Raw genomic sequence first — 23,250 nt, forward strand, 5'->3', positions numbered from 1 at the left:
AGACACTGTTTTGCACTTACCACTTCTCAGACTCTTTTGGCTTGTGTAATGAAGCTTTTCTGAAGCTGCATTTGCACTGTGCTGCTTTTGCTGAGCTGGCAAAACCTGCATAGTGTGTGTTGGCTGCTCTAAGAGAAGGCAGAGAGGAGCTGAGCCCAGCAAGACAGTATTGATGCCCATAATGATCTGTAGTAATTCAGTCAGCTGCTGCTTGTTGCTTTATTGGCCAGAGCAAACAGTGCAACAGAATAGCACCAGGTTTGCTCTTGCTACCACCATTATGGCTGTTTAAAACAGATTTGCTCTGCCAGTCAAAGGCCTTCCTCATTTGTAGAAAGACTCTTAAAACCCTGAAAATCAGGCCTTTCCCCTTAAACAAAGAGAGAAAAGTTAGAGATAGCTCAGCAGCTGTGGATTACCTTTTTGTTCTCAATGCGCATTTCCCTTCAACCTTTGGAGATGCTGGACCTTTTGCAGGAGTCAGCATAGCTGCTCTTCAGCAGTGGCCAGCTTCTCCACCCCTGAAGAGGCTGAGACAGAGGTCTCTCCAGGCACATGGGTAAACGTTAAGAGGGCAACATATCTGAAGCTTGGGTTTCCCTGGTGTATAATCCTTGCTGTTTCCCTGCAATTGCAGCTTCCCAAACCCAAGATGCTTCTTTGCCTGTGAGTTAAGAGTTATTAAACCACCATGAGTTCTGTACCTTTTTGGAACCTGTTGAGCAGGACGTGTAGATACTTATAACTGAGCTTCTGGTTGTGTTTACTGAGTTTTGACCACCAAATAGGGTCTCTAATGGAATGGTGTATGTCTGTTGCTCCTTTTCAGAATTAATGCTGGCATTATTCATGGCTTGCAGTTGCAGGTGCCTTTGTGTTGCCATAGCTATGGATGTGTGTGGTGATGATGCCCATGTCTCTTTCTGGCTGCAGGATGGTCAGATGATCGAGTGCCGCTGCTGTTACGGGGAGTTTGCGTTTGAAGAGCTAACTCAGTGTGCAGATGGTCACTTATTCTGCAAGGAGTGCCTAATTAAATATGCTCAGGAGGCAGTCTTTGGCTCTGGGAAGGTGAGAATTTCCCAGCTGGATGTGGAGAAAAATGAGTGAATTGCTATTGGGAGAACACCTTGCTCTTTGCTTGGTGATGTTGCTTAAATTGGATGTAACTGTATGCACTTCCAGGGTAATATTTTAGTATAATTATCTCCTGTTATCCAAGCCAAACAAGTCAGTCTCACCATCAAGTGAAGCCAACAACTTCACAATTCTTTGCTGAACAGGACTTCACTTTTGTGCTGTGTGCCTGGCAACTTGGAGCATCAGCAAAACTTTGTACAGCATTTATCGTAATAACAATAACCCGCACTCACCTGATTTTTATTTTGTATTTAATAAATCAGTGGTATCTGCACAGAGAACACAGTCTTATCTCTGACTTGGCCAGTCTCCTCTTTGCTCTGAGTGTTTGTCCTTCATAACATCACTGTGATCCCAACTTAATTTGGGGGTTGGTTCCTCTATGATACTACTAACCTTAGTCTCCAATTTAGGTAGCAATTATCCTGATACTTACCTGAGCTATAAATGAGTCATTAACCTCCTCTGAGGTGTGGATACTCCATTACCTTGAGATATGATCAAAGTGTGGGATGCTTTTGTACTCTGGGCTCTATATTTCCTGTAAACATATAAAATGGCAGCTGTATTTTATATGACTATACTGACAAGAATGCAGTGTGCTGTTTGTCAGGAGGGGCCATACAGCAATAACAGGCTGCTGTGTGGTCACAGTGGACTTGGAGTAAGTGAACTGTGATCCCAGCTGCCTACAGCATTGTCATGTCCAGTGTTTGTTTGAGACCTGATCTGTTTAGTTAACTAGTCTTGTTCATTCTGTAGCAAACCTGCTCTCTGGCAGTCATCTGCTGACTTAAACTCTGTTCTCTCCAAGCAAGGCTCCGCATTGGTGTATTTGGAGTTGTTCTGGGGACTGAGTCTTGCTTTTTGCTACTACCATACTGAACCTGAGCTGTCTCCTTCCAACCCTAGTCAGAGCTCAGCTGCATGGAAGGCAGTTGCACGTGTTCATTCCCCACCAGTGAGCTGGAGAAGGTGCTTCCAGAGAACATCCTCTGTAAATACTATGAGCGGAAAGCTGAGGAGGAGGTGGCTGCTGCCTGTGCAGATGAGCTTGTCAGGTAAGTGTCCAGCAGAGGATGCACTTACTGTTGTATAAAATGGTTCCCTGAAACCCTAAATGTGTGCCGACTATGAGCTAGGTGCGTTTCAAGGAGCTGTACTATAAATTCAGGCTTCTCCCTTCTCAGGTCTGTTTTTATTCAGGTCGGTTTGCCTCTGACTAGGAGCAGATTAAAATTCAACAGACTTGTCTCCCCCAGGATTCACTTGCCAGCTCTGTGCTGATCCTCTAAATTACATGGTCAAAAGCAGTGCTGAGCATATAATATTTTGATTGCAAACAGGGAAGTGATCGAAGAAGTATGAGCAGAGATGCAGTAGTCAGCACATTTAGTTGGCAGCCTTATTAACTACCACACAGCTATTTGACTAAATCCACTTTCAGCAAAGATATCTTTGGCACTCTGCATTAATGGCATCTTATTTTGGGCTGCAGGTGTCCCTTCTGTAACTTCCCAGCTCTACTGGACAGCGACGTGAAGCGGTTCAGCTGCCCCAATCCCCGCTGCAGAAAGGTAACTGGGGGGGTGATACTTTGCCATTTGATCTCCTCTGGAGTGTTGGGCAGGAGGGCTGGGAGGACAATTCACACTGCCTAGTAGCAGGTGAATGAATATCTGATGTGGCTGCCTGAGGCAGCAGTCAAAGAATTTGCTGGATCCTACTGATGTTCTCTAAAATGATGTGGCTGAACGGTTGAATTTCAGGGCACTGTTGATAAAGACAGCAGTGTTCCTTTCTTTACTTGGAAGCTGTCAGCTAAAAAAAAACTTACGGATGTCATAGGTTGCTGATTTGCATATACAGAAATGGTTTTTAGTGAGCAGGGAGCTGGGTGTTTAAAAGGTAAAACCAAATTGTAATTCCTTAATGAAACTTATGTGCTATCCTGAAGAGAATTAGCATCTGCAGTTTTCTTTAGTGTTGTTGCCTGAATACAGATTCAGTTGGAAGTGACAAAAACTTGTTGGAAGAGCTCACTGAAATGTGAGGCGTTCAAAGGACAGATGATCTTTGTGCTTCCCTCAAAGTTTCCTAATAGCCATAACGGGAGAATTGTCAGGCCCAATGGGGGGATGGAGTGGGGAAAACTTGCTGCTTCTGCACCATCTGTTCTGGGGGAAAAACAGAAGCCTAGAAATGTGTTTCCCAGTGTCTTGAATGGAGTCAGAACCCAGCTCGTGTCTGGTGCCAGGGAGCTGAGGCAGTACACCAGCAGTGTTAGTGTCTTGTGTAACTTCAGCCACAAGAATGAATTCTCATGCAATATTCAGGGAACTGCCTGTCCCCCAGCAGAGATTTCTGCTAATCACTGGAATTCCTCTTGGGTTCATGAACCTTATGCTTGTCGCTGCCATAGCTTTGGGTTCTTGTTTTGGTGATGCCACCATTTGTCTGTATTGGGAAATGAACAGGAAGTCAAATTCCGTTGCCTAGAGAAATGGAAGCTGCCAGCAGTGAACTTTGCTGTCTGTAGTGAAAATTGAACTTAATGGGGGGAGAAGACTGCTTATGAAAGATGCACAATTCCTTTTTAGATCCCTGACCTCCAGATATGTTTTGCTAACATCTACCTCCAGTGTTTGGGAAAGAAATGTATTTCTGGTGGATTGTCCAAGTGTCAGGAGTGAGGAGGTTTGCTAGTCACTAGGTGGCAATGTTGACTCACTTTAAATCCATTTTTTTTCCTTACTGTTCTTGCAAAAGCCGAGTTGTTTTCAAAATGTACCTATGTCAGCACTGGAGAACAAAATTCAGGCTTGAAGAACATGAATGTTTCAATGTGCAAAACGAGTTGAAGTTATTTTTCCTAAAATGTGTAATGTGGCACAGAAACTGGTAAGAGGGGTCAGTGCTGAAGTGTTCTTTCCTTCTGGTTTGCTGTTTCATTTCCTTCCTAGTGCACTGCCTGTCCCCCTTCCCTGGGGTTGCAGCATTCCAGGGGGCTGGATTTCTGGTTTCCTGGACAGCTTGTGTTGATTCATTAGCTGAAAATCTGCTGAATAGCTTTGTGCTGCTCTTAGAAGTTTTGAACAACTTCAGGATTTGAAGTCGAGGGTGAGGAATTTGGGTAGCAGCATGTGCTGTTGTCTCACAGCATCAGCTGCAGTGGTTCTTCATGTTCCCACTATCTTGTCTCTCTCCAGAATGAAGAATTTCAGTTAATGCTCTTGCTTGCAGGAAACTGTTGCCCTTAGGGAGGAAAGGGCTAATCTAGGGAATTCTGCAGAGGTTGGAGAGGATGCATTGCCTCTTTGAGCAGTGCCTCTGGCAGGCTCGGTGGTGGTGATGAGTGATCCTGGAAGGAATCCCTCTCTGGTTGGAAGGGCTGCACTTGTACAGCTGAACATAAAGTGAGGGGAGGTGTGGAAAGGGAAAGGTCAAAATGTGCCTCTCCTGAAAACCTCAAGGCTCTTCAAGGGTGGGGAGAGGAGGGACCAGATGGTGGACCTGTTGTATTTCTGTGCTCCATCACCTGGATCCTTTGTCTTGCTTTGAGAGTGCACGTTGATACTCCCAGGCTTTCCTTCCAATCTTACAGAGAGCTTGATTCATATTGGGGCTGGCTATGGATTTGTTGTAACATAAGTGATGGGAACCAGCTGGAAGCCTTCATTTTGACTGCATATATGTATATGGCATCAATAATAATAGCAGCTCTAGGCATATCCAGGTCATTGCTTACACATTTCTCCTATAGTTCCAGTCATTTGCACCTTGCAGGGACCAAAATGTGGGTAATTGTAACTTCAGCAACAGGCAGAGCTGCCTCCTGTGACTGAAGGACTGCACAGAGAGCATGCAGATGAGCCTGCACCATCTGCCAGGGCCACTGTGGCTCCAGCTGTGTGGTGTAAGTTTGGCTCTTGGTTAGGTGGCCAGGACTTGAATCTTAATATCACAAACTGCAGGGTGGAGGAGAAGCTTAATTCACCAAGGAGAAACGTTGCCCAGGCCACCCTGTGGATGTGTTCTGTGTGTGTGTAGACTGAGCTGGTGCTGGGAGAGAGACAGCTTTTGCTCAGACCTCTTTGAGTTTTGAGGTTTTGCTCTGTAACAGGTCACTGACCATGCATGGAGCCAGGCTTCTTGGTGGCAGGAAGGTTTGCCAGCCCTCTTGGTCAGCATCCATCTTATTCTGTGCAGGGATCCCTGCATGGAAGTGACATTTGAATTTCTCATCTCTTAACGCTGCGTGTTTCTGCTCCCTGTGCAAACCAAAGCTGGTGATCCTGGTAAAACTAGGAAATGCACATGTTGCTTGTTGACTTGTGCAGCACTGAGAAGTGAAGGTGCACTTTTGCATGCTGGGGGAAGTACTGTTTTCCACCAAAAAAGGAAGTCCCATTCTTTTTGCTCTACCTCCCTCCTCCCAAGACTCCATGTTGTTGGTGAAGACCAGGCCTTTGTTCCTGGGCTACTTGCTGCTGTCCCCAGCACTGTGTGGTGGGTGCAGGAGACCATCTCCCCTCTTTGCAGTCTCAGCACAAAGCACTGCAGGGCTTTCAGCCAGCAAAGAGATGGGGAGGTGAAAGCTGCTGTTGCCATGGAAATAATAGAGAGCAACACTGTCCCTCTGGTGCTGGAGAGCTCAACAGCTGCCATGCTCATCTCATAGCCAGGCCACATTGCGGGGACTTGCATTTCCAAGACTTTTGCCTTAAAACTCCTTTGCAGAGCTTCACATTTTTGTTACTTTTATTGAGCTGAGTTGCTTGGTGCTGGCTGGACGTGAGGAGGTGATGGTGTGTGGTTTGCAGGGTGCTAAATGGCATTGCCCTCTGACTGAGCAGCTGCCCCTCTTGCTCAGGGCTCCTCAGTGCACCCTGCTAATCGGGCTGTGTTTGGGGAGGGGGTTTGCCTGCTGGGTGTCTTGAACTGTCAAGCTGGAAAAATGAGCATTGATGTGCCTGTGCCTGTATCAGACAGATAAAATTTCCACTCTTGTCTCTTTGTCTTCAGTTTAGGCTCTCTGGCCACAGCAATCCTAGTGTGGGGGTTTTATTTGCGAGATGTGGTGTTTTAGGGGACTTCTTTTTAAGCTGCTAGAATGTCTCAGGATTGAACAGATGCACCCAGCTGCTTTTAACCTTCATTTGCTGTTGGAAGAGAGACAGGTTTAAGCTTGCACAGAGCTTTGCCTAGCAAGCTGTGTCTGAACATGGCTCCTCTTAGCAGGGTGTTAATGCTGCATCCACAGCCTGGGTTAACAAGCCCAAGTCTTACAGTTTGCAGCAACTTCAGCCTGAGTGGCCTTGCTGATATAAATTGTTGCATGATCAACAAGACTTACATTTACAGAAGGAGCTGAGGGGTGTGCCACAATGCCTATGATCTCTGTACCTGGGGTGGTAATGGGCCATGCAGCTGCTTGTGGTTCAGAGGTAGGTTAGGAGGCAGCCCCAGCCACCTATGATCCAGTTTTTTATCGGGTGCAAGGGGAAATGTTTGTGTAATCGAGTACCCAGCAGCAGAGGATGTGTTCAGGATGACACAGCCTTCCAAGGATGTCATCCAACACATACCACAGGGCCCATTTCTTCTATGCTAAATGCTGGCCTGGCTCTGCCCGCAGCTGCCCTGCCCCACTCCAGATGCACTGTGGTTTTAGGCTTAAACTGTATCAAGATTTGTCACTGGCAGGGTGCGTGTGCAACATGGAAAAAATAAAATTGTTCTGGTTGGAGAAACTGAGCTTGTCCAAAATGCCTCAGAGTAGGATGTGCATATGGAGAATTACTTAATTCTCCTTGTTTTGCAACATGTTTTCCCAGCTGTTGGAGTCTGCTGCCTCGTTCAGCTTCCTGACAGCAGTGCAAACATTTTGAAGGTCCCATGGCCCCGTCTCATTCTCTCTTCAGCCATTATTGCTGCTCACTGTATACTTTCTTGAGCCTGTTTATTTAGATTTGATTGTTACTTAGAGCTTAGCCCCACAGCTTTAGTGGAGAGCAGAGCCAAAGGTGGCACTCGCTTATGGCAGATCCCTGTGATTTCCTTCTGCTGGTAATGACCTCAAGACCCAACTCCTGTGTTTAAATCCTCATCCTCCTGTGTCTGTGTGAATGCAGCTTAGCTGGATTGGCTGAGACAAGGCAGAAAGGGAAATGTGACATGGGGGACCTTGCTCTGTGTCTTACTGGGGGGGTTGGGTACAGAGCACTGGTGCCTGTGTACACTTTGATCTGGAGGCCCTGTCTCCTGCTTACCCAGGCCAGCACAGCAGTCCAAGCCATCTCTCTATGACTTTGCCACCTTCCTCCTCAGCGCTGCATCCCTGAAACCTCCTGCTCCGGAGCTCTCATCTTTCTCCTCCAGCTCAGTCCCCCTCACTGCACCCTTTTTAAACGAACACGCTCCACTCTATTACTGCCAAAACCACAACAAATGGCAAGTTTCCGTCTGTCATCTGGGCTCGGCTCTTGAGGCACTCGCGGCTGGGCAGGCGATTTTCATTTTTCTTCCATAAAAGGACATCGAAGCGGGGCTGCGGGGCAGGCAGCGGCAGCACCGGGCCCGGGTTGCCCTCTCTCTCCTCCAAGGGATGGTCAGGAGGGAGGAACCACGGCTGAAGGTGGGGCTGAGGTGACTGTAGTCGCAGATAACGCGCCCAGGTAGATTTTATTGCCGGGTCCTAAAGGAAGAGATAACAGGAGAGTGCTCCGGGTGCGGCAAAGCCTTAAAAGTCCAGTCCCGTGTTAGGAAGCGTGAGTGTGTGCGTGTTGGAACATGTGGGCTGTCCCGTCCAGGCATCTAGCATCACAGTTGGATATGGGGTGCCTGAGAGCTGGGAGAGCTTCTCATACCCAGCTTTGTGCTGGGCAAGATACTGACCTTTTGAGGGGGGCTGCAAGGGGAACAAGGAAAAGCCATTGGAGATGGTAGAGTAGGGCTTAAGGTTGGACTTGATGATGTTAAAGAGCTTTTATAACCTAAATGATTCTGAGCCACATGCCAGGGGCTTTCCTTGCTTTCCTGGAAGCTGGATGGTGTGTGTCCACAACTTGCTCCCTGGCTGAGAGGGAGCATCTGGGAAAGCAGAATCCAGAGTGAGTTGTTCCCCCTGTGGGAACTCCCCTGGTTTTCTTTTTGCTGTGTACTTGGTCTGGGCCAGGAGCAGCTACAAGAATCTGGTGGTGCCAGCAGTAGGTTGCTCCTAAACACCCTTTACCAGAGGAGAGGCACAGTGATCAGCCCTTGCCTTCATATACCTGCCACCCTTCCTTGGGATATTTAGGGGCTGTAGGAGCTCTGAGAATGCCTCACCTGGAAAAGAGTAGGAGCAGGCTGGGTTTGTGGCTGTGGTGGGATGGAGACACTCCATCAGCAGGAGCTCAGGTGCTGCTGCTTTTACAAGGTCAAGTCTATTTATGCAGTGGTATGTGGAAATGCTTCACTTGATAAATGAGTCTGACAGAGGAGGAGAGGGTGAAGCCCAGCCTGGAAGTGGACCTGAGGAAAGAGGTCAGCTTAAATGGGGTATCTGTCTCTTAGAGAGGGAAAAAAAAAAGCTGCTGAAAGCAAGAACTCAAACTAGTTCCTTTAAAAATAGACTGTGTAAGTCAGTGCAATTTCAAGCAACAAAGTTTACCCCTGTGCATACTTTCTGCCTTATATAGCAATATCCATTTGGTGAAAAGGCAGTTCTCCCGCTGTTGCCTGACCACTGAATACCTCTTTGTCAGGTCCCTAAGAGGGAGCAGCACTATCTTCCCTTTATAGCTTTGTTCTTTACTGAGGAAAGGTCCAGAGGTGATAAACTGAACACAGCTTCATGTTGGGATGGAAACTTCAGCATCAGCACTCTCTCCTTGCCTCCTCTCCCCAGGCACAGCCTGCCACCCTGGAGGCAGAGGAGCCCCTGAGAGCAGCTGCAAACCTGAGGTGGCTGGTGCAGAGGTCTATGGTGACAGTGTCTTTGGAGAGAATCTGATGGACTTTGTGAGGGGTTGGATAAGAGCACCCTGGGCAGGTGGTGCTGTGGTGTGAAAGGTCCTCGGCTGCCTCGAAGGTGCCAAGTTGCCAGGGTAGTCCCATAGCCAAGTTGCTGGGGCTGTGAGGACCCTGGATGCTGTAGTTGTGCTGAGGGTGGAGCAGAGGCTGAGACCTGCTGCAGGCTGAGATGAGCTGTAAGATTTGCCTGTTCCTCCTAGGTCCCTTTGAAAGAGAAAGGGAGGAGTGATGTTCTTCCATTTCATGCAGGGAGCAAGAGAAAGGGAGTGATGTGATATGATTGCCCTAACATCAGGGAGAAACCTTAGACCTCTGTACAGTGAGGAGTGCTCAGATTGTTGGATTTGTCTGATTTTTAAACAGTGAAGTAACTTAGCCTGTGTCACTTGTCTGTCCTTGCAACAGGTAGTGATGCCACCAAGCTGCCCTGGGAGTGCTGTGGGAGCTCAGCACAGGTACCCCCCAGGACAGCAAGGGTGAGTTTAGAGTTAAAACTGTGCCTGGTGCTGCTTTTATTTGCAGAGTCTTGGAACAGGGCTATCGTTTTGCTGCTGCAGTGGAAATGGAGGTTGAAGAGGATGGAAAAAGGCTGTTCCCAAGCCAAATTAAAAACATTGTTCTGACCTTAGTCAAGAAACTACATCTTCCCTCTCTCTTTCCTCCCCCTCACATTCCTGTCATAGTAATCACTGATCTCTAACCTCAGCTTCATCCACCACAGCTAACCACTTAACAAATGCACTTAAAAGCTCCTGACTCCCTGAATGCACCTCATCCTGCTGTACCTTCACACTTCCAGGGCAGAGTTATCTTTGGAGAGGCATGAGTCAGCAGTGGAGGTTTCGAATAGTATTGTGTCAGGGCAGCTGATGATTGTCTCCTTTGAGCCAGAGCACTGAGATGGCCTAACCTGGCATGTGTAGTGCAAGGAGGTGTTTTCCTTCTCCTTTCTGTTTGCACATAAACAGATTTCAGCAGATGACACAGTCATCAGACTTCCTGAGCTAATAGAAGGCTGCTGCAGATGATGTCCATTTTGGAGGCCCTCAGTAGAGTTTGTTTCCTAATTTGGTCACAGTGTGTTCAGGGTTGGCCTGCTTTCCTTTTTTCTTTTTTTTTTTTTTTTTTTCTTTTTAAAACACCCATCCTTTTATATCATTGTCATGGAGGGGAAGCTGTTTGTCTCTGAGAACCTCCAGCTCTTCTCACTTCCTCCCTGCAGAGGAAGTGATACTTGAAAAGTCTCTGAAAAAGCAAAGCAGCTCTGAAGCTAGTCTTCCCAGTTGTCTCTTTCCTCCTTTGCCACTCTTTGTGAGCTCATCTCAATGAGCCTGCTGGCTTTTTGTCCTTTCTGGGTGGTCATCTGAGCCCTTTGTGCCAGAGGACTTCGGAATACTTCTCTGAAGTGACGTAGTGAGCTGTGCTGCAGTTAAATAATAATGTTGATAAGCTGATATATTGGGCTATATATTTATTGCAAGGGGGAGAAATGTGTGGTTTCAGCTAAGGGAAAAGAGCACTTGCTTTGTTCGGTTTTATTTGTCACCACTAACTAGAGTCCTGGCACCATGTAGGAAGCTGCAAATGCCAAACACTGGATGCAGAATAGTGTGGTTGGTCAGCTCTGCTGAAAGATCTTTAGAAGTTAGCTTGTGTGTCTTGCAAATCCCCCAGAGAACTAGAGACCACCAACCCCTTTAGAAGACTCCTGCTTTTCAGTGTTGGACCAGAGTCAGCCCCAAACAAGCTGCCTTCCTGGCCTGCAGGAGACAGTTTAGCCCTTCCACAGTCAATTTGAGTTTTCATTCAGCAACAGGAAGAGCTGAGGGATCAACACCAAACCTGAAGGTTCCTTGATTACTTTTATTTCTATGATGGACTTAGCAGGGGGGGAAATAAAAAGTAAAAAAAGTGCCCAGATGATGCAGTTCAGGACGCAGCTACCACAGCTTTGTTCACTGCAAGCCAGGAGGCTTGTGTGCCTTAGATGGTGGTGAAGCTCCTGCTGTTGAGGGAGCTGCTGTCTGCTGGAGAAGGCTCTGTGGCCTTGGAAGCTCAGGGAGATGCTGGATTACCAGCACTACTCAAATCCAGCACCTTTTTAGGTTCAGGGTACATGTCATAAACAGCTTCAGCTGAGTCTCAGGTTAAGGTGCACCAGAAGCAGCTTGATTACTGGCATTAAAGGTTTGGCTGGAGATGGGCAGGTAGGGGCTGGTCTCTGCTCTGAAGTTCTCTGGAGAGGGGGAACTTGAGCGTGCATCATGTGTGGGATGCCAGGTTACCACTGACCTCTAGAACATGAGTAACAGAGAAATGGGAACATGAAGTGGTGAGGCAGCAAGTTTAGAGGCGGAAAGGGAAGGTGAAAGAGGAGTTTTCCTCTTAATTTAGTAAAAATCACCGCTGTGTGTTGTTCTTATTTGCATATTATCTTCTAATTAGCAATGACTGACTCACCCACCACTTCCACCCGAAAGGAATGGTATGTTTTGAAGTATATGGTTTGTAATCTCAGTAGACCAGCATTTCTTTTCCTGCTCCTCCCTCTCCCCTTCCAGTGCCCCCCAAAATGCATTCTCTTATTGCTTTTAACCTTCAAGCCTCTTTTTTTTCTGCTCTCTCTCTGCTACTACTCTTGCATTATTTATGGGGCTGTAGCAAACCAGCCAGAACACTGACATTACTAATTACTATTTGTGGCAGAGGAATGAGGAGCAAGATAGAAACTGGGTCAGAAAATGTTGTCATCATAAAATGGTAGTATCAGAATTGGGGAGCAGAACTCTTTGCATTGGAAACAGGCTTCTTCACCCAGCAGCATGTTCACCATGTGTGTGTCCTTGCTTGTTTGCTGCATGCAGATGGGAAGACCAGAGCACACACAGGAAAGGTTAATGGACCTGTAATTTCCAGGAGCAGAGGAATGGAGTGATATGCTGTGTTCTGCCTGGTTAGCACTTCAGGCATCCCAAAATTGGTGTGTTCTTCATGGCTGGCGTTGTAGTAGAAAGCCCCTTATTGGTGTCAAAGGCTGAGGAAGTGTAAGTGGCTGCATTTATTTCTGCATTCAGTGAGAGCCTGTCACACTCACTGTGTTCACGTTGTCCTTGGTTAGTACCAAGGGCATCTGACAGCAGCAAACAGCTCTCCAGGCTCCATGTAGGAGAATATGCCTGCTGTGGAATCAGAACAGGATTGTTATTTTGGGGATGCAGCAATTAACCTGGGAATACTGGGCTGCTGTAAGCATAGGGAATTGTCTGTCTCTCCTGCTTCTGGTTAATGGAGCTCTGCTGCTTCACTCAGTTGGGCAGAGCATCCACTTGGGAATCTGGCATCCCTTGGAGCCCTTGTGTGAACAGTTGTGCTGTTGTGTTGGCTTGCTCCTTGAGAAAGGGGCAAGTGTGAAAAGGGAAGTGTCATTTACTGTAAAACGTATCGACTCTTATGGTAAGTGACAGCTGGAGAAAGTAATCTCTTTAAACGTGTGCACTCTTCTCTGAAATAGCTAAAACAGCTAAAATGTATAGGTCAGCAATTAAACCCAAAATTGATCAGTGTGTGCTGGCAAAAGACTCAAGTTTGTCTCCCAAAAAGATGCTTTAAAAGAAAAACAACAAATGCAAAGTCTAATCCCTCCCAGAGGTATAAGTTTGCTTGCTAGTGATGAGGGGACAAGAGCATGTCTCTGGGTGAGGTGGTTGGCTCAAGGTGGCAGATTCCTTAGAAATCTCTTGGAGACAAGGGAGAGGACTGTGTGTTTCTTCCCTCTCTGGTGCCAGTGTGTGTGTGCACCAGGTGGGTGATGGTGCTTTTGGATGGATATGGGGAAGCATCAAAGCAGTTTGTGCCCAGTCCCTGCTGGGCAGTCGTGCATCTAGATAAACTAGTAGCACATCTCAGTGACATTCCTGACCAAGCTGGGAGGCTGGCAGGTGGGCAGCAGGGCTCCCTGAGAAGTTAGATGGTAACTCACACAAAGCAAGTTGGATATTTAGGCTAGGCAAACTTGACAATATCCCCTTCAAAGATTATTCTTCAAACTGTCCTAGTCACGTACCACCTTTGGTGCCTGCCAGAGCCTTTTTTCAGGATGAACAGTATTTAAAAGACAGGCTGGCTACTCTAATCTCTTCTTCATGGGCCTGAAAAAAAAACCCAATACCTATCCTTTTGTAGCTAGCCAACTTTATTTCTTTAACTATCCATAAAAAGTGTAGGGCTCTTAAATTCTGGGTCATGTTTTATCCATAGTGTTGGTGGGGCTGTTTGTTATCTTGAAGCAAGCCCAAAGCAGAGCTTTGCTAGTGCAGCTTTGGGCATCTGAGGGTGTGCAGACATTCCTGTTAAGTGAGAGCTGATGATACGCAGTAATTTCTACCATGTATTTAATAAAACCAGTGTGGAGCTGGAGAGGTCTTAGAGTTTATAACCCCAGTATTTTATTTTTAAAAAGGCAAGTACTGTTTTGCTGTTAAAACTGAGCATTGTCAGCAAGGCGAATGCTTTCTCTGTCCAAAATTTCATGTGCACATATTTAATTAAAAGGTGACTGGGTTAATGAAGCTTTGAGTGCATAAGGCCTCATTCCTTGAATTTAATTTCCTTTAATTGCTCCAGAGATGGAAATTCCCAGCTTGGTAGTCCCCTAACATGTGAATTAAAGAACTAGAAAGGGACTATTTGAATTGTCTCAGTGCCTGTTTCTTCCTTTTCTACTGATTGTTCATCTCTTTGATTGAAAGAGGATTAGATAAAAATGCTTTAAGTCAGTGTTTCTGCTTTGCAGAAAAAGCTGTGAGCTGCCAGCACCTCAGACACTGGGAATGAGGTGAAAAATGGGGAATGTTGATGCAGATCGTGTCACTCATCCCTAATGTATTGGAGAAGATCAAGAGCAAATACAATTTTTATTCTTCTCCCACCCTAATGCCTGCCATCACATTTAGCATCAGTGGGATTGACTGAATTGCCTGCCACAGCCCCAGTCAAACCAACCTCCATAAGTGTGTAGTTAAAAAAATAAAAGGGTGTTTTGGGGCTGGATTTCTCATTTGTTTACAGGGGTTTTTGAACAACAGTTTTAAGTCCTAAGACCTCTGTGAGAATTGAGGTCGTCTTGTGGTCTTCTTACATTTACTGTTGTGTGAGCTATAGTCCAAGCTCTGCAAGGCTCTGTAAAAGGGCAGAAATCTAAAATGCAGCAAATCCATGTACCAGCAAAATGATCAGTGGCAGAAACAGCTGATTGTGTTCCTGGCTTCATTATAGTAAAAACTTAGATGCTTTCCTGAACATCCCTGTATGTGAGTCTCTCTACTTGTGACAGATGCTGGCAAGTATTCCAAGGCTACTCTGTTTTTCTGTCCTCATGGGCTTTTGTTAGCAGCTATAGCCTTGACTATGTAGTGGTTGTAGAAAAGAAAGCTTCCAGCAGCAACAGAAGACAGCAAGGGTTAATTTAATGTGTGCAGAGGTGTTGCAGACCTGTCAGGCTTTCCCAGTGAGAAGCTGGTGGCTGCTGATAAGCTGTGGTGTGTAAGGTGGTATGTTTGGGAGGCTGGGGGTGATTGTTTCAGGTGAGCTGTGGGGAAGATATCAGGTGTCTTCCCACTGCTGAAGGAAGAGCTGCTTCTGCCCCATCCATGGCTCCAGAGGGTACGAGGGTCATTGTGATACCCAGCACACTCGTGGGGTGGGAGGTGGCACAGGGAGAGGTGACCTCCACGTGTGAGCTTTAAGCTGCATTAATCAACAGCGTCTGTTGAATCTCTGCTCAAACATACAGATTTGTAAAACTATTTGGGTTAAAATAAAATTGGAATTCTTTTCTGGCATTCATTAATTCTTCCAATTGGCCTGTTCAGCTGGAGTTGGCACAAATACCTCCCTCAAGTTTGCACTTCTGGCCTGAAGGAACCCACCTTCTTTCCTACCACATAACGCCTCTCCTGCTCCTTGATGGGTGAAGCAACCTTCACCCTGCTGAGAACTAATGGTCAGGTCCTCATGCTGGGGACCAGGAGGCCCAGGGCCTGGCCCATGGGCTCAGGGAAGAAGAGGTAAAGCTTAAGTGGTCTCTGTGCTGCTACCAGTGTAAAGAGAGCAGATGTTTCCCTGAGTCGGGGGGATTAAATGGAATGTGTCGGGCCTGGCTGATGTAAAACATCGCTGCAAGTTTTGGGGATGAGGTCAGCAGCCCTGAGAGCTGATGGGAGTTTAACGTGGAGTCTGCCTTGCCGAGCCCAGGGGTCAGCAGAGAAATCTGTGGCTAATGGAAATGCAAGTACAGTTGTCATAAATCAGTGCCAAAGTACTGAGCAGGCAAAGCTGCCGCTGCATCCCACAGCCAGCGAGGTTCCTGTAGCCACCCTTCAGCTCTTTGGTGGCTGCTGTCCTCACTGGGTGCTCCTAGTGTTGGTGTTTGGCTTTAAAAGTAGCAAATAGAGGCTGAAAACAGAGGGTTTGACTTCCATGTGCTGAGAAAGCCCTGCTTGCTTCACCCCCTTTCCCCCAGTGGTTGTGGGGTCCCGTGGCTGCTGCGTCCCACCCGTTGGAGGAACAGCAGGAGGGCAGCTGGGATCTTGCTTTAAACAAGTTGTCCTTTGGGTAAAAGGAGATGGATCGTGTTTCTGCTGCCAGGTTGCTAGGAAGTCCCAAGGCATCCAGGAAAGCGTCGAGAGGCAGGAGGCAAAGCAGGGCTTGGCATTGCTTAGAGATCATATGTTTTTTTTAAAAACAAACACATCTTGTAAAAAGTAAAGAGCAGCATTTTTCCTAGACAATGGAAGTCACTTTGCTCCCCAGACCAACCAACAGATTTCCCGTAAAGCTGGACGCTGTAATGTACCATTTGCCAACAAGATAAGATGGTTGTATTTGTTCGGTGATTTATCCTCTGTGAAGCTAATCTGAAAGAATGCTTTATTGCTCTATTTATTTTTTCAAAAGAAGCTTCTTTGACCTCATTTTTTGTGTTGGGAGCACACATGCCTTTAAGCTACATCCCAAAGCCCTGTTGAAATTGGGGTCTGTCTTCAGGGTTGCTGCTTAAAACACAGTATCTGTGGGCTGTTAGTGGCAGAGCTGCCATTTGGAAGCCAAGAGGCAAGCAGCTCTCCCCAAGGCCTTTTCTGTATTGAAAAGCCCCAACACCATATCCAGCCTCATACAAACCAACAAAGCCAGTATGCAGCTTAGAAGGGTTTGGGATTTTTTTTTATTCCTTTCTGAGCCCTCCTTAAAGGGCAGAGGTTAAAAGAAAGCAGATGCTCTCAGATGGTGCCTCTGCTCTGCTAAGAGGCAGTTGCTGTAGGAGGCCTTGCTCTGGCTCCTGGCACGTAAACGAGGATGCTACCTCCTATTTGCAAGTGGATGTCAGGCCTAATTAAAAAAACAATCAGAAAGAGCCAGATGATCCCCCCTCAAGAGGAGCATGAGAGGAGTATTGGTGATGTTATTGAATTAACTCCATCCTGAAGTTTGTGTATGCAATTATCCATGTAAGTAAAAACTGAAAGTGCCTCCTTCTGGCATGTTCTCCCCAAACAAGGGAAAGGATTGCAGCTATTGGAGTGGCCTGCAAAGACAGGGATGGATCTTTCAGGTAGCTGGAAGCTGTGCCAGTTAGTGTTTTACTGGTAGCTGCTGCTATATTTAGTTCCTCTTGGCCTCCCAGAGTGAGCACATGGAACCTGTCTAGATATGGAGATAGGCACAACACAACCAGCTCCTGCTTGCCAGCTTCTTGGTTTTATAGTTGTTGTTTTCAGCCTTGGTCCTTGCCATTCCTGTGTTGGGGGTAGAGGATAGTAGGATGAGGTGATGAGAACAAGAGCCATAGTGTCTTGCCTGCAGGTGAAACCTGGGGTATTTTTTCAGAAAAAAACTGCTTTCTGGAGGCTTTTCTTTTCCTATGACTTCAGCCTGTTGTGGTGGGTGTTGGGTGTGCAGAGCAGTAAACAGGCACTTTGCAGGAGTCATTAGGCAACTTCTCCAGTTTTGTACCACAAACAAGCACACAGATACTTTCAGACACAAATTTCCTTTACTGTAAGAGGTTCCTGTCTTGAATAATTCTGACCTACCCATGTAATTAAATGGAGCATTTTTATTTTTTTTTCCTCCTGGAACTTAATTCTGGTTGCAGCTGTTGTGCAAGGTATAGATTTCTAGATTTGTGTCAGAAAACCATGACTTCAGACCACTGGGATTTTTGTGGGTGTGTGAAAGTGATAACAGATTAATGAGTTTTACTTAGCATCTCCATCTGCCAGACTAAGCTGTATTCTTCATTGCAGACTTCATACAGCTGCTTTGAGCTGATCCTCTAGGAGCAAAGCACCCTTTACCTAGGTCATAGCTGACCACTCATCTAAAAAACCAAGCTCTTAAGGTGGCCTTTTGCAAGGCAGTGCCTTATGTATCATGATCCTTGCTTTCCTTTTCCTGACCCAAGTGCTGTGGTGAACTCCAAACGTGCAAGTGAGGAAAAGCAGTGTTCAGATGGAGAAATGCAGGTCATCCTCTGAGGACCAGGTACAAGCCCTGGGTACTCACCAAACACATGGATCAGGTTTCTTGTCTGAAATTTGAACTCGCAGGTATTGCTGTGGCACTTGCAAATCTCGTCTCCCTTATGCTCTGCCTCCATAAGGAGATAAATGATTTTATACTACACATTTTAATTTCCCTCAGCCCTCACATACCAGAGGAAGGTGCCTGGCAGGCAATAGCTCCTGTGACAGGGTACGTGCTTTCTCAGATTGCACTTGGCTCAAATCTCTGTCGCTGCAAGGGGCAGCCTTCAAATCCAGCTGTGAGCAGAGCCAGGGTGAGGAATGAGATGACCTGATCAGGCAAAAGCTGCTGTGCATTAGCTGTAGCTGTTAGCTTTTCTGTTCCCTCCTGTGAGCTCTGAAAGTTAAATGGGAATGAAGTAGCTGCTGAATAAGAGGCATGTTATCCTCCGCCTGCTTCCGTTTATATGTAGCAAGTTGCCATGGCAAAGACACCAATCAATTATTGTTATTTTGAAATCAAGGATTGTTCTCCAGCTCTTTTTAATAGAAATGGGTGTCTGTTATCTCCTCTGCCCAGAAAGTATCAGCAAAAGCGAGTGTTGATGTTGGTGTTCATGTTGTGTGTGTGCCTGCACATATACCCTCCCCTGCTGCTCCTCTGTGCCCTTTCTCTCATTTTTTTCATTGCCTGTGAGGCTGGATAAACAGCCTCAACCTTGAGAAGCCTGAAGGCACCAGGGAATTGGAGGGTGAGGGGGAAAGGCTGGCTTGGCTGATTTGACCATGTAAAACTGGAAGGTATTTACTCATCACATAGAGTGGACTGTTCTTGTTGTAATGAGTTGTGCAACTGCATGGCTGTACCATGCAGTTGCAGAGGTCCTCTGACTTGTCTCCCACATGGGCTCATTACACCTGCTTCTCAGGAAGATGCAAAATTCCCATCATTTGTCTGTACGTGTTACTCCAGATTGCTTTCTGCTCAGAGTTCCTTTCTGGTTTCTGCCTGGAGTATCCTGGGCCTTTCTTGCTGCTTTCTGTGGGCCTGATGACAGATGCTGGCTTTGAAGTTTGGACTGGACAGTTCCACTGTAGCACTTCACATCACCATGGAGAAGTGAAAGCAAGCAATGCAATTACCAGGAAAGCTGCTGGAGTCCTTGCACTTGCAAGCTGGGGCATGTAGAGATGGAGAGAGATCTTATTTTCTTTATATTATGGCATTAGTGACACCAAGTGTTTTGTTCTGATGCTTAGTGAAGAATAACAAGAAGCTAGAAGATCCTTAAAGTTTTTAAAGTGTTCCCTGTGGTTTAGAAATCCTGCCTTACAGGAAGATGTTAAAGCTAAATCTTTAAGTGTTATGAGATCACTTGATGAGTCTGTAAATGTGCACCTTCAGAGATGTATGTAACATCTTAAATGAAACAGATAAGACAGTATTAAAAGTCCAAAAGGCAAAGCTCATTGAAAATCTGTGCTTTGAGTCAGCCTGGAGCTTTTGAATCAAGCTGGTATCTTGATTGAGGAGGAAGGAGGGAGATTTTACACTTAGTTGTAAACAGATTTTTTTATATAGGGAGTAGATGCCTACTTTAATGGTCACTCCATTCTGGGTTGAAGTCTATTTCTTTTTAATGTCATTACAATCTGTAGCCCCACCATTTCAAGCTGTGCTTCAGCTAGATTGTCCAGGCTAAGCCAAACTAGGTGTGAACAGACCTGGCTGGCAGCCAAGTAGCCGAGGAACTGTGAGAAGTGGTAGCCTGGATTCAATAGGTAGTGCTCTCCTGGGGATTGTGTGCTGTGTTAATTAGCACTACCAGGGGAGAGACAACCTTGGAACTTGTGTGGTTCAAAGGCCACAGTACAAACTCAAAAAAGAAAAAAAACCAAACAACACAACAAACTATAGAGTCATTAGATGAAATGGCACCAAAGGGGCAGAAAGTCCCTGGCCCGTGTGGAGCAGCGTGCAGGAGGAACGTGCCTGCCCTGTCTGCAAGGTGCTTCCCTTGTGTTCCACCTGGGAACAGCACAGGTCTAGATGGACACCACACTGAGTCACACTCATTTTGCTGGTGGACAAAACTAGCACTAATCTGGATATTCAGGAATAAGAGATCTGTATGAAAAGGGCTGGAGAGGTAATCACTGCATCTAGAATGCTGCTTTGGCAGCCTTTGTTTTGGCTCAGAGGTTGTTAAATGGCTGTTGTTCCAGGTTGAAGGTCATTTCTGTGCATATATACTGAGAGGCTGTGCTGTAAACCAAGCTTCCTTCATTTCTCCTGCCACTGAATGTGGATATGGGCATGTGGGAAGGTCCTGCTGTGGGTTCTTCTCTGTGTGTTTCTGTTTGTGACTCTCCATTTAGCACTGAATACAGATGTTTATGCATATACTTAGAAAAGGCTGCTCTGGAAATAAACTCCTCTTTGCAGCACTCCACCTCCTGCTTCATATTTTAAGATTCTCTGTTCTCTCATAGTAATTTTCCAAGTGGATTATTGCAGGCATCCACATCAGTAAAATACAGTGAGATGTTACTGTCATCTTCTTAGACACTCCAGCACTCCACCCCGCTGCTTATCAACCCACACTCCAGTAATCCTAATAGCTGTGTCATAGCAAGATTAACAGAAAATCCAGGGAAATATTTATTGTTCCCTTCAGGACATGTGTTAAACTGAGAATGTGAAGTGGGGCAGATGCTTGGTAAGGAGAGGTTGGGAACCTTGCTCAGGTGGGCTGAGAAGGGGTTCTGCCTGGCTGGGGAAGCTGCTGCTGCCCTGGGGGAGAGATGTGGGGCAGGTGATGACACTGCAGTGTTAGGGAATGTGCAGGGGGGGGACACAGGGGCCAGGCAGCCTGGGTGTGTGAGATCCCCTGGGTGGGGATGAGGAGAGGAGCAGCTACAGCTTGAAGAGGAGGGACAAGGAGCAGTGTCTCAGTTGCCCTTGGAGCCATAGCAGCATCACAGCAACTCGGTAGTGAAAGGAGAAGAAACACAAAGGCAAAGCGGAGGAGGAGCAGCTTGAGGCTGAAAGAAAGAAGCAGAAGAGCTGTACAGCAAGGTAGCATCTAGAAAATGCCTGGGCAGAGAGTACTGCTTGGGAGGTGATGGTTTTAATCATGGTTAAGATTGATTCCTTTTTGTCTGTGGGGCTGTGCAGCTTTATGGAGATTGGGGAGTGACACGAGGGAACTAATGAAGTTAAGGCTTCCTCCCCCAGAGCACAGCTAGTTCCGTGATGGTCGGGTGCCAGACTCCAGTCTAGCTAATGGTGAGGATACTTTCCTAGTTCTAAAACTCTGTGCTCATAAAAAGGTCTAAAGTAAGATTTTAAAAGCATCCTGTCAGCATTGACCAGAACCATGCACTCAGCAGCTGCTGTGGAGGAAAACCTCAGGCAGACACCAATCTCCAAAGGCAAGAACTGGAAAAAGAGACTCTTTCTAGCTCTAAACTCTAGGAGATATTTGTAATATTACTAGCATGCTATAGGCAAAGAATGCTTTGTGCCTGGCACGGCTGTGGTAATAATTAATGCTTATAAATATTACCCTTCTTTCCGAGAGAGAGGAAAAAAACAAGATTCCTTGTAGTTTATGTGGTTTTGGGGCGTTTTATTCTGAATCCGCTGCAGAGCTGTGACACCAGAGGGAGCAAGTGAGCCTGAAATAGTTGCTTTCAACAAAAAACATCAGCAAATAATCACAGCCTTTGCAAGAGGTAAATTAAAACCATCTCCAGCCTGGGAAACATGCACAGCTCAGCATCTTTCCTCCTTAAGTATTTCCCTGCTGTTTAATCTTTGTAACCCCTTCAGAGCCCAGCAGCCATGCCCTTCCCTGCTAGCAGTGAGCCACCTCCTTCTTGTTGCTCTCTCAGACCTCACTGGCCTGGAGAAGCCAAGAAAGGGTTGGTTTGAAACCAGTCTGGCCTTCCTTCGTGGCACTGGGCAGCCTGACATCCCTCTGAAGTGGCTGTTAGGACTGGAGCAGCAGATTTAGTGATTTCCTTAGCACCTCTCAGGAGTTTCTATTGCTAATGCACCATTTTAGCTTCAGGGGAGGTTGGTCTCCCTGTCTTCTGTCACATCCTTCAGACATGGGGGCTGTCCAGTCTTTGCACACTCATCAGGAGCAGGCAAGTAGCTGGAAGTGTGAGTTTTTTAACGTTTGTGTTATCAAAGCCCAATCCCAGCCAGATGATGTTCTTTCTCACCCTTCCTCAGCAGCATTGCAGCCTTGTCTGCACAGAGACGCTGTGAGGCAAAGGTGGGATTTTGCTCAGAGGAAGCTGAGCACAAGCTGCCATAAGAGGGCTCCAGAGCCCTGTTCTTGAGTACACTCCTTTGTGGAGCAGTCTTCCCCTTTTTCTTTACCAGGATGTTCGTGCTGCCTTAGCAAAACCCTCTTACACCTGCTCTGAATATGTATTTTTTTTCCTAGTCTTGCCCAGCTGGTTGATGATCAGGCTGGTATGAACCTCATCTCTTCAGTTTTACCAATACACTCGTACATGCTACAAAAATGCCTCGTGCTGACAAACCTTATTCCTTTGAATAGAGAAATTTGACTTAATAAGACTCCTTCCCTTCTCCTCTTGCAACTCTACCCCATAGCAGGGGCTGTGTCAGTACAGCTGCAGGGAGAGGAGGCCTGAGACCACTTGAGAGAGGCACCTTTCATCTGTATGCAGTGAGCTCTGTGTGCCCATCTGGTAACAAACACAATGAGCCTTGGGGATGGAGCTTGGGGCAGGGGAGGGAGTTGTGTTGCCATGACAATGCAAATTGTAATGGATGACTCTTCAGATAAAAGCATCACATTTTTCCAAGGAGGGGAAAAAAAAAAAAAGAGTGGTGTAAAATAATAGCAGTTGAAATAGGGTGTGAAGTTGAGCTTCAAGTAGATGTGGCTTGTTAAGAAAACGTGGGGCTGTAGGTGCTGATTCTGGAAATGTTCTTCCCCTTGGGGTGTTGAGGGAGATCATGCAGGAGCCAAGCATCCTATGAGTAAATGTCCAGCAAGTTTTTCCTACATATCTGGATGTGCAGTAATGAGTTCCAGTAATAGCTGAGTGCTGACTCTCACCATGGGAGATGCTGGAGAAGGACCATGGGCTCCATCGTGCTACCAGGGCTGCTGTCTGGGGCCATCAGGCACACTGCAGATGGCCAACTAGTTATATTCCTGTTGTGCCTAGAGCAGAATCCTCTGGTACCGCTGTCTGGGGGAAAGGAAATGTCCCCTGGAAGCCAGAAGGTTGTATTTAGAGGAAAGGTAGTGAAGCGTGACAGACCTAGTCCTGCTTTTTAGGGGCTTTTTAGGAATCTCCTTGTTGATCCTGCTTAGGTGGAACATTTCTAATCATGTTGTGGATCTGAGTTAAAGCCTGGCTTTGTTTTCAGATTTGAATCATAGAATGGTTCAGGTTGGAAGAGACCTTAGAGATCATCTAGTTCCAACCCCCCTGCATGAGCAGGGACACCTCCCACCAGCCCAGGTTGCTCCAAGCCCCATCCATCCTGCCCTTCAACACTGCCAGGGATGGGGCAGCC

The 23,250-nt window shown here is 46.6% G+C and overlaps 1 protein-coding gene across 2 annotated transcripts in view; it reads left to right on the forward strand.

Moving 5' to 3' along the window:
* Positions 1-23,250, forward strand: part of RNF216 (ring finger protein 216) — a 79,465-nt gene that overhangs the window by 27,060 nt on the left and 29,155 nt on the right. For both annotated transcript variants that reach the window (XM_051632382.1, XM_051632381.1), the window contains exons 11-13: positions 934-1,071; positions 2,053-2,201; positions 2,639-2,717. In XM_051632382.1, coding sequence (XP_051488342.1) covers positions 934-1,071; positions 2,053-2,201; positions 2,639-2,717 — 366 coding nt within the window. The remainder of the gene's footprint in view (positions 1-933; positions 1,072-2,052; positions 2,202-2,638; positions 2,718-23,250) is intronic.

This window comes from Apus apus, chromosome 14 (assembly GCF_020740795.1).
Source record: "Apus apus isolate bApuApu2 chromosome 14, bApuApu2.pri.cur, whole genome shotgun sequence".
NCBI classification, from domain to species: domain Eukaryota; kingdom Metazoa; phylum Chordata; class Aves; order Apodiformes; family Apodidae; genus Apus; species Apus apus.